Source organism: Gavialis gangeticus, unplaced genomic scaffold (assembly GCF_001723915.1).
Source record: "Gavialis gangeticus isolate Ggan-Ray unplaced genomic scaffold, GavGan_comp1, whole genome shotgun sequence".
Taxonomy (NCBI): domain Eukaryota; kingdom Metazoa; phylum Chordata; order Crocodylia; family Gavialidae; genus Gavialis; species Gavialis gangeticus.
The window spans coordinates 6367275-6379063 of NW_017728997.1; the positions used below are offsets into that span (position 1 = coordinate 6367275).

The window sequence follows — 11789 nt, forward strand, 5'->3', positions numbered from 1 at the left end:
CAAAACCCCACTCACCAATCCCCCCTTCAAAAAGCCCTACACTTAAGGAGTAGGCTTCCTAAAGGCACCACTGGAGAGTCAGTGGCTTCCCCCACCCCCCAACATATTAACAGAATTTGCATGCATTAGGGTTATTTGTGGGTTTTTTTTAAAAAAAGCCGCCTAATATCACTGACTCTGTTTTTTGGGGGTGCAGTTTGGCTGCCTGCATTATTTGTAAAGGTTTAACTCCAGCTGGAAGACTGTTTATGACTTGACTAGATAGTTTGACATCAGGATTTGCAGGGGGGTTTTTTTACTTCGAAATGTAAAAAGCAATGTAACCAGCCCAAAGCAGCAGTCCTTTCAAGATTCAGGTGCTAAGTATTGCTATGAAGTGAATAAGGAAAGATTAAAACAAACACAAGAGTGGCACAGAAGTCATGAAGGCTTGTGAATACACCCATGAAACCCAAGACAGCTTCCCTTCAGCCCGCCATTTGCAAATCAGCACTTGGGTGAAATGCATTGAGAGCCAAACTCACTCATACTCCAAGCCAGTGATTCTTGCCTCCCTCTTTGCTTTTTAAATGACACAGACCCTGCCTCACGCCTAATAACTCCATGTGCCCCAGAAGGCCTTGCACTTCCACACTTATTTTTCTGCAAAGCTCCTAAACAGCAGATCTTGATGCCTACAAAGTGTTTGGGGAGAATTAAAATCCCAGTTGGCATTAGTAATATAGCTTCCAGCACGTGGGCTCTGCCCTCTCTCCGGAAGATTCATTTGGGCCAGTTTGGCCCTTGAATCATATTTAGACAGATCATTACTTCTTCAAAGCATGGGAAAAACATTCATTAATCCTCAGAAGTGGTCTGTGAAGTATGTTATTACAATTATTCCTCATTCATCCTCTTTGAGCTAGGCCTTATCTAGGAGGAAGAAACTTTGTCCCAGCCTCTGCTTGCCTTTTTTTTTGGAGGGGGGGGAAGGTGGTCCCTGGTGACGATGGCAAGGATGGCCAATGAGGCTTGTTTCTTTGTCCCCGGAGGGGAGGAGCCTTCTCGGCATTCTTCAGGCTGTGGCTGTGCAGAAACCAAACAAGGGAAAAGACCAACAAAATTTGTCAGGGTCCTTTCATCATTTCACCCATCAAAGTAGGAAGAAAAGTTCCCTCCCCTTCCCTGTCTTGGACTTAGGAGCCTGCCGAGGACTAGAAGGTGCACCAGAAGGGAGGCTTGTAACAAGGCAAATGAGCAAGGAAATCTGTCCATGGCATCAGTGGGGGGAAGGACACTTTATATTTGATAGCTTGACAGAAACTCAAAACATTTCCATGTTGGCAGTTTCTTCTCAAACTGGGACCTGGTGTTTAGGAAGCGGTGGAGGGGGACTGAAAAACTAGCAAAATAACAATATGGGTTTAAATGTTGAGGGTTTTTATGAAACCTAGTAATTCAATCTTATTCACAGTTTACCAGCATCTGAAAGGCATGCTGTGGAATGCATTACTCAAGTCTGAACATACCTGCAACAGGTCTGGTAGTCAATAATGGAATATAATTATTGCATGCCACTTAGACAGGCATTATTGCATTGAGTTTTGTAGAGCTTCAAAAACTGAAATGATGTTCTGTTTAGAGACGTGGATACTGCACAGCTTCATGCCTTTCAGTACATTTCAGCCTCTTTCCAATTCTATGTCATGGAAGGGTTGAGCACCAGTTCAACAGCAGGTTAACTGGAGCATCTACATAGCCATTAGACACGTCGGGATACATCATGCTGTTTTCAAAGCAACCAGCATGTGTCAAGCTTTATATTTTGCACATGGTACATCTAAGCATACTCATACCATATTCACAGATTGCAAAAATCCCACTCAACCCAGTTGTGCTCCAACAAGAGAGTTTTCATAACCACAAACCCGAGTTATTACTATAGCACCTCTGGGGAGGTCTTTAAAGACTAATATTTCTGAGGGAAGGATCTGCTACAGTGCTAAATGTAATACATTTTCCAAGGAATTTTTTGAAAATGCTTTATTAAATTTAACTTAAACTGTACTGGTAGCATGCTCAGCCTGTAATAAGAAAGCTCTTCTAAGTAAGATCTCAATTAACATGAAATTACAAAACGCACTTGTTCTTCCCTTCCTCCTTGGTTTCTAACTGCTGGCTCAAAATACCTACAGAATAATTTACACTGTCTTAGCTGGAATCCTCAAAGCATCAATAGAAAACTATCTACGTAAAAATACACATACTTCCGTAAAACTGATTTTACTGCCATCTAGTGTTAAAAATCATTTTCATAGATAAGAAAAATAAAAAACAAAGTGAAGTTGACACAAACCACATTTTATTACAGCAATCCAGTAATCTGTAAGATTTGTAGATACAAAAAGCAGCTCTCTGTAACAAGTTTTTTAAAAATCAGGGCTGGTGGCACATCCCTGAAGCAGTGGTTCCCCCCCTCATGGGGTACACTTGTATGCAAGATCTCTGATGCCACTGGCAGCCATGGGAAACAGACTTTCTACAGGTAGAAAAGTCCTGTTGACTGGGGAGGGAGCAGCATGGTATTGTCTATAGAGCATCACTTGGTCAGTATTGTTGCCTAGGGACCATCAAAGTTTTAGGCCTTTAACATTCTGCAGAACTCAGGTTTGTAAAACTATCCGATGGGTATTGCTGCAAGTCATAATATTAAAAAGTCAGTTTTTTGGGTGTGGTTTTTATTTATTTTACATAAACTGCCACCGAATATACATTTCAGGTAGTTTCCCCAGAATCAGGTAAAGGCCAAAAATCAGCAGTGAAGCAACATTTATGCTTCCTGAAGTGATTGGTGTATTCACTACTACAGCCAATAATGCTGAATGGCCAATTCTAAGTGAAGGTGTAAAGCCTATGTTTAAATTGGATTCCTTTAGAGGAACACCATGAATCATTCACAGAAAAACAGGGAATATGCTACCACTATGGACAGTAATCAATACCTTTTTCCCAAGAAGACTATTTCAACAGAACCTTGATGCAAGGGCTTAGTATCTTACTGTCAGTTATTTTGAGATGTGTGGTATCATATGATACTAAAGATCTTGATGGTCAATTTCTTTTCACTGAAACAGAGCACATTCTTTCAGATTCTCCCTAATTTCACTGGAGTGTTGGTATTGCAAGGGGATAGATTCAGGCTCATTTTGCACATGGTACTCATACCATACTCAGGCAAGACAGGATACCATCCTATCCTCTTGACTATTTTGGCAACTGTGCTTGTAAGGGAAGGAGGGAATCCTAAATGTTGTTAAGATCTTCATGAGAATTTTAGCCGTAGGCTTTCCATGAAACTACAGCAGGAAGGCAACTGACGTACTAAGAAGTCTGGATAAACTGAACTGGAGCTTCCCTAGGTGTTAGTACTGAGATGTTACACTTTAATACTCCTCCCTTCATGCACAGAACTGAAAATGTACTGTAGAAATATACAGCCCTATTTGTTTACATGTGAAATGAGAACAAATGACTGAAAATGGCTGGAGACAAAAAAGAAATACTGTAGCCAAGGAGACACTTGTTGTGATGTTGGCTTAGCCAAGTGATCCTTTAATCAAAAGTTGATTTTGGAATTATGAAGAGTAAAACCTTTAGGAAAACAGGGTTGTCTCACATGATAAGATAGCTTGTTTGGGAACTGCTGAAGTGAAGATTTCAATTTGACACCCAGCTCTGAATACAAAAAAATATTTGATCTCATTACTCCTAAGAGTTGGTTACTCCCTCTGACAAAAATGAAGGATACAAAGAGGGTTTTATTTAGAACAGTTAAATCATTCAGGTCGGCCATAGCCAAGAGAGAATGAGGAAAATCTTTGCTTCACCTATATGAGCCTTAAGAACAATGAAGACCAGTGGCAGATATGACCATTAAAACATAAGGTAGGTTTTCCAGTTGGTTTGGTAAACAGAGCCCTATACAACTGCAAAATTAAATACCTGTTTGCAGGGCATATTATGAATTTCAAACATGAGAAGAGTTCTGCTTTTGAAAATCTTACGTACTCGGAAATGCATCACCGCCAGCTGGTGCTGATGCTACAGCATCATGGTGCTGTGGCTGTCCTTGGAACACGGTAAATACAATCATCTCCATTATTAAATCATGAGCTCTTAATTACTTTACAATTTTATTCCTTTTTTATGCAACTTAAGAGTTCTTCTTTATCCATTTGGTATCCGCTTTTCTTCCACTGGTCCCTTAACTGTTGTAAGATTATCCCAACTTCTTTTCCAGAAATCCCTATTTTCATTAAATCATGGCCAGAGACAGGAAAGGAAGGGACAGACCATTGTTGCATTTCTTTTAGAAGATGCTCCTCTCCTTGGTACTTTAAAAGTTCACAGATTTTGGAATTTGTATCAGGTTGCCTAGACTTAAAAAAAAGAAATATATTATGAAATGTTAAAGGTCAGCTTAATCTCAGTGTCTGTTCAACAACATACATCATGGTTCGTGCCATTCTGACAGCCTGCAAGGACTGGATAAGCACAGAAACTGGAATACAGAACTTGCATATACAAATACCTCCATTTTGTTGAGCCCAGGCAGCCCAGCTTTTCCAAATAGCTAACTAATGGCAGATCCTTCGCAAGAGATATTCAACTACCCAATATTAGCCAGTATTAGAGAAGAAATGGGTTGGAGCCTAGGGATCTATTCAGAAAATAGTGAAGAAAATGATATTGGCTCTCTCAGCAGAGTCTTTTATTATTTCCTTGGAGATCTTGGCAGATTCTTGTAGGCTTCCTAAATCTCATAGGACAGCACTTGCTATTATTTCCAGCAGACAACTGGTAGGAAGCCTTTTCTGGTGGAAGAGGACTTCACAGTGATTCATAACCCTGTTACCTCCAGCCTCAAGTACTGCAGTGCACTCAACTACACTTGAAAACCACTCAAACTTCAATAATGGCAAAATGTGGCCGGTTGACTGCTTAGTGAACTACTCAGGGAACACGTACTCGTGCTCAGGATATGGCATTACCTTTACATTCATTTTGTTCCTAGCTGAAGGAGTTGAATCCAAGATGAACTGATTTGTAAATCTTTTAATAGTTTGAGTCCCATGAAATCTACTTCTTTTCTCATATTTCAACAAAGAAGAGACCAACTGGGACAATCCTAATCATGCTGACAATATCTAAACATATTTGCAAGGAATATATGCACAACCTTGACTCAGGCTTTTGTTCCAGCAGTTTAGTTCAACATTTTCAAACCTGGATATCAGTCTCAAAATCCAGAAAGTAACCACTACCCTTGGAGATTAGACAGTTGAGAAATAATGAAAACAAAGCTGCTTCTTGTTAGGTGCCTAAAACTCTAATTTAGGGACCCATTCCTTTGCACAAAATTAAGGAATACTGGCTTTCGTTCCTAATTTTTAGGAAGCAAATGTGGGATATTGATACCCAGTAACCTGCAGATATGCTGATGCAGGGGTTCTTCACAGTGCAAACAATGCAACTATAATTGTAAAACCTATACAAAAAAAACTTTCCACCCCCCACAAACCTCAAAGAAAGGCACAAATATCATGATCCTTATTTGGAACTGTGAGGTAGAGACATGAAGCTATGTGCCAAGGTCACAAAACACATTGGCGACATGGCTGGGACTAGAATCCAAGTCTCTTAATTACAGTAAAATCTGTTATCTGGCCCTAGTGGGGAATGGGGGGTGCCGGTTACCTGAGGTATGAGGTTTTCAGCTGGACGTGGAGCACAGAGGGGAGGGGGCGGTGGGGGTGGTTATGGTTGCATGCAGAGCAGTGGCAGCACAGGGTGGCGGGTGGCAGCTGCATGCTAGTTCCCCCCACCCCGCAGGAGGCAAGGTGGTATGGCTGTGCACATCCTGCCACTTTCAGCAGTGCAGCAGGAGGCAAAGCTGTGCAGCATGGCATCGAAATTCTAGTTACTAAGGTATTCCGGTTGGTAAAGTACCGGATAAGAGATTTCATTCTCTCCTCTGGACCCTGTTGCATCTTTGTAAAAGCAAGGGCTTTATGTTTAATATGCAAGCTAGATTATTAAACAAACTTAATATTATGTTTAATATACAGTACTTACATCTATAATAAAGCTTTGATATGGTTTAAGTGGCTCCAGACTGTCCACTTCTTTGATTAAGTCCTTCCTGTGCTTCACTATGAAGAGGCCAAGATTTTTCTCTTCTTTTGAGATTTTTAGCCTCAGATCAAGTTTCATGACATCATCCTGCACCTTGAACAGCGATGTTAGAATGGTCATTGGTTTTGGAAAGAGATTCTGAACATTTTTACTGACTCTGTCAAATTCCTCTAAACTCCCATTAACAGGAAATCCTAAGGGGGGACACAGAGAAAGAAACACAAAGAAGTGTTAGAGGGACTGGCAAGTCAACAGAAGAAATGTCTAATCAAATACTTAGTAAACATTTAGAATATTGTTACTGTTTTAATACAGTGTTGTTTGGGTATTTGTGTGTTTTACAATTTTTACGCCACAAACATCCTTACTGTACTTTACCTATATACGGGGCAATGTCAAGCTCGTACATAAGTCGGACCAAATGATTTACGTGGTTTCCAGTAAGCAACTTCTTCAGCTCTACCCAAATCCTCTCGCCCGATATTCTAGCCAAACCTTTGGCATTTGTCTTGATTGCTTCCAGTGTATTAGTTTCATGATCACCAGGTTTCTCAGCTATCTTTCCATAAAACCTACAAAACAAAAATTCTAAACATAACTGCCTTCTCAGATCTATTACCACTGTCCAGCTAATGTACCCCAGGACAACTTGAACATGCGAAACCTGTAGCTGCTAAAAAACCTTAGGTGGGATGCACTACATCTGCTCCTATTTTTCACTGAACAGAGAAAACTGGAAACCAATCACACACAGCTCTTTATTTGCAGCACCTATCCGAGGACAAAGCACCATTTGATATTAGACTTTGCATCACACAGGCACTTTGTTATTTAAAATACAATGTCCTCAAGATAATTCTGTTTGAAAATATAACTATGTTATTTGTTTCTTTATTTACAAATGCAGAAACACATTACCTGAAATATCTCAAGATTCGCAAATAGTCCTCTTGTATCCTCTGGTTCGGATCTCCTACAAATCGAACTTTCCTGTTTTTTAAGTCTTTATACCCACTGAAATAATCGTAAAGGGTGCCATCCAAACCTGTTACAGAAAACAATATTTTTGAAGGCATGCTTGGTAAAGCAATTCATAATTTAGGTAACTGATGACAGAGATGATAAAACTTGTTGGAAATTATTTTAAAGCTGGTTAGAGAAGTGAAACATTCTGGTCAGATAATATGCAATTAGATTTGTCTTCTAAATTTGCAGATCTCCCTTGATAGTTGGACAAATCCAATTCAGTCAACAGAATTGCCAAGAAAAAATGGAAAAGCACTGGGGAAAGGCTCAGAAACACTGAATTTAACATGGTCATTAAAAAGTTTTTTATTTTTTTTTGGAAGAAGCTACCTAAAAACATAGAGTTGATGGTAAGATCCCTCCTCTCGGCATCTTTCTCCCAGTCAGTGGTGAATTCCACCTCTGCGTGTCGTCCATCAGTGACTACATCAATTCTGAGTGTTGTGATTTCAAAGTTCTGCTCGTGGACCTGTAATTCAAACACTATTGTTATTTTATTTTCAACCCAGTAATGAACAGGAATCAATATAAAAAAGGCTGAATGTTTCTTTGGGAGCCTTGGGAAGCTAAGCTGTTCTGCAGATACCCAGGATGGACATAACCCTATTTATTACAGAACTGGGAATTACAGAATCAGGAACCACAACTTCCAGTGCCTTTAAACAAGTTCTCACTTAAAAACTTAGTCGAGCTTCTATTGAGAGAATATGTATTTGTTCGGAAAACAAAAAACAAATAGGTATACAAAAATAGAAGGAAATAACTGCAGTACAGGCATCCCTCAGACTTACACGGTTCCTGAAAACTGCATCTTAAGTTGAAATGTTGCAACTCAGAACCAATTTTCTCATAAGAAACGTTATTAATGGGGGATTGATTCCTGAACCAAGGCCTGATACCCTGTTTTCACTAAAAATACCCCAGAATTTTGTACTCAATCAATTATAGATTAGCAATATAGCTACATTGCTATTTACAATATAAATACATTAATCTCATTGATTTGGAAGGACTTCTTGAAAGGCTCTTGGTTGGACTTTTTGAAGGGTTCTTGGCTGGAGTCTTCTCAGGAGTCTTGGCTGCAGGTTTTTCTGGAGTCTTGTCCACTTTCTTAAAGAAAGTGTCCAAGGAAGTTTGGACAGATGTTCTCCAGGGAGATGAGCGACACAGCAAACTTGTTTGCTGGCGTGGCACCGCATCAGATCAAGTGTTGCACAGTTGAAACTGGCATCATAAAGTTGAAACAGGGTGTCAATTTATAAATTTGGAAGTGTGAAACGTTGTAACCTGAAACGCTGTAAGTCAAGACTGCCTGTAGTATTTTACTTATGGGCAAACTATCAGCTTACCACTAGATGTTACCAGTACTGGGAGTGACATGCCTAGAAGCGTACACTTCTAGAGTCTAACGGATCTTTTCCATCTAACTGCTGTAAATGTAGATGATTCATGAACCTGGTTCATTCTTACCCTGGCAGTAATGGTTCCGTGCTTTTCTCCTTTGTTATTGATCATACGCACACCAGCAGACTGGAATATTTCCTTCATCTCAGCTGGTGTAGCAGTAGTGGCAAAGTCCACATCTTCTGGTTTCACTCCATTTAGTAAATCCCTCACTGCACCACCTGCTATTCTTAATTCATACTTCTCTTTTTCAAATAACTCTGGCAGAAAGAAACATATGAAGACCTTTTTTTACCCTCTAAAAATATAATGTTAATCAACTCAGCTGTTCTGGAGATTTGGTTCACATATACAACAACAGATTTTCAACCATGTGTATATTTAATGCTAACCTCATAACATGCACAAAAAACATGTAAATCTACCTATGCACATTTCCACAACAGCTGGCCACCGAACTGGCTGCATCCAAGTACACTTTTTCCTAAACAGGACATTGCATATAAGCATACTTACTTGTAAATCAGGGTCAGAATACAAGATGCATGCAAAACAATGGGCACATCTACAAGTGCATTAACACGCTTTAGTTAATGCACATTAAATCTAATTCCTCCAGGCTCTTACACATACACAGCTTGCTAACTAAAGCACCCGGCACCACGTCCCACACCACACATAAAAATCCCCTGTAATGTGAGGTACTACGAAAATGCATATTAGCCTGTCTTGATGCCCATTAACTAAAGAGCATGCTTTTTAAGGTGACGCTTAATGCATATTAGCCTATTTTAATGAACATTAAGTAAAAAGCGTGTTTTTTTAAGTGATGCTTTAATGTACTTTAAAATAGGCTAATGCACTTTACAGTGCACATCCAAATGCACCCAATGTTTTGATTAGGTAAGAAAGTGCAACCATATAAGGCTTGTGAAATCATTCAAGAAGCACATACAGTAATGCAGATATACTTGTTGGACATTGCTAGCATTTGAGAAGCAATGCTAAGGAACTCACATTTTGAAGTCCTACTCAACAAGGTAGTTTAATAGTGAAAGGAAAGTAAAAAAAAAAAAAGCACAGAGCATGTAACACAAGGAAGTACTGAAGTTTCTGTAAAACTGTCAACTTGGGACAGTGAATCTTTAAATTGCTTCACAGCCAAATATAATAAAGTGTATCTTCCTAACTTGACACGAGAATGCATCTCAGAATAAAAAAGAGCACATGTTGATTTAGATACATTTTTTTTTAGATTTAAATTTTAAAATATATTCTCAAAAAAAAAATGTAAATCAAGAATTTTGAGGAGAAATACCTCCTTAGCAGTTAGTTACTCATTAGACTCAGAAAGAAAAGTGAATTACACAGACAAGCACACAAAAAGGTTTCACTGTCCAAGCTAAAAGAAATACAAACAGGGATACAACATGCATAGGGAAGGTAGGGGTGAATCAGGTATGTGAAGTTTCCAGTTTCAATCATGAAAAGCATTTTTGTTACATTAAATCCTTTTTCCTTCAGTGTCTCCATAAGCATATTTTTAGTTAAGACAAAATTTCAGTGGCTGTATCATTTTTGGCTGTCCTTGACCCCAAAGTTGGCATGGTTAGTATACTGTGTAAAGCAAGAGCTATTAGGAGGAACCTATGAAAACGTTGAAAATATTATTTAAATTGCTTTATAAAATAAATACTGAAGTGGGTTCCTGGAGCATCTTATTCTAAGATGTCAGAGCTAAACTCAGCAGAAATGCCATTTATTTACAGGTCTAATATCAACTTTGCTTTTAAACAGTCCTAGGCAAAAGGGAACTAAAAAGAAATGGGACTCCATGCGTGTATCTCTCTATCTCCAGGTGCACTGATTTTTCATATCAAACTCATTTTTCCTATAAAATTTGCTCATTTTTCATATCAAATCTGTTCAGTATGCAAGTAAAGAGGTTTGTTTCCAACTGGCACTGCCAACAAACACCCTGGGCTCCAGCTGCTCTTTACCTTGGGCATCAGCACCTGTAACAGGCTCTGCAGGTCAAGCTGCAACCTTACCCATTCAACCCCCTCATTTTCAGACTACTGACTCGGTGACTGGTGAATTCAGCACAAAAGTCATACTGACAAACATCAAGACTGGTAAGTTGAAGACAAAAGAAGTGTTCCCAAGGTGCAAGCAAACTGGCCAAGGTCACGTGAGTGTCGTGATGGGCCAAGGTCAAAAGAAACCTGCCTATGAAGGTCTCAAAGTGAATTTGGGCAGGTACATGTTGAAAAGACACCTTTTTGCTTACAGACTGACTGAGCATATCTATGATGCTTGGAGCAAGATCCGATGAACAGAGCCCAACAATACTGCTTATTTTAAGAAAGTCATTTTTTTTTTTGCAAAAGGCCCGATGTCCCCACAGTAGCAATACCTAGTCCTTCCATTCAGGCCCCTGAACTAACCACAAATTACAAAGATTGGCAACGATCGGATTCTTCCGCCCTTGCAACCTCATCCAAATTTGGCCCAAACGACGTTTCTCCGGCTGCTAATCGGCGCCAGCAGTCCCGACATCAAGTGGGGACGAACCTCCCTTGAATTACCGATGTCGAGGGTGACAGCACAGACCTCTCACACCTCCAAGCCGTGCCGCCCGCCCCCAGACAAACCCAGTCGCCGGCCCCGGGGTCTACCGGGCCAAACGCATCAGGAGCCTGGCGGCCCTCACCTGCCACGCTCCTCAGCCCCGGCGTGAAGAGGGACTGGAAATCCGGCGACTCGAACTTCATGGTGATGATGCGCGGCCCTCGCGTCGCCACCCGGCTCCCGGCCACAGGAAGGAGGCGCAGAGCCGGGCCCCAGTGCTGGGACAGCAGCCGACTCCACATCTGGAGAGAGGGAAGACAACGGGCACGTTACCGACAGCCCACAACCGACCCCCCCACCCGCCTGGGGCTGCGTGGCTTCAGCATCCCACCCAGGGGCCGCCTCTAGCAAGGGAAAAATGAAACTGAAAAGAAAAATGTCCCAAGTTTTTAAGCTGCGCAGCGCAGGGAGGCCCCGGGGGGTCCTGTCCTGGCGGGGGGAGGCGGCGGCTGCGCCCTGGGGCGGAGGGGAAGGGACCGCTCCCCACAAGGCCTCTCCCGCGGCCCGGCCGCTGCTGTTGCGGCAGAGCCCCCCGACCCCGCGCCCCCAGCGCC

At 41.0% G+C, this 11789-nt stretch overlaps 1 protein-coding gene across 2 annotated transcripts; it reads right to left on the reverse strand.

Annotated features, from left to right (window-relative positions):
- Positions 1 to 3566: 3566 nt before the first annotated feature.
- On the reverse strand, positions 3567 to 11526 carry TRNT1 (tRNA nucleotidyl transferase 1). 2 transcript variants are annotated; one of them, XM_019504714.1, is made up of 7 exons: positions 11318 to 11526; positions 8671 to 8864; positions 7531 to 7669; positions 7093 to 7219; positions 6553 to 6746; positions 6115 to 6368; positions 3567 to 4418 (listed from the first exon to the last, which is right to left on the reverse strand). In XM_019504714.1, the coding sequence occupies exons 1-7, from the start codon at positions 11475 to 11477 to the stop codon at positions 4173 to 4175; spliced, it is 1314 nt and encodes a 437-aa protein (XP_019360259.1). In that variant the 5' UTR covers positions 11478 to 11526; the 3' UTR covers positions 3567 to 4172. The 2 variants fall into 2 exon arrangements, with proteins under 2 accessions (XP_019360259.1, XP_019360260.1); XM_019504715.1 differs by having other exon boundaries at positions 4346 to 4413.
- Between the last annotated feature and the right edge of the window lie 263 nt (positions 11527 to 11789).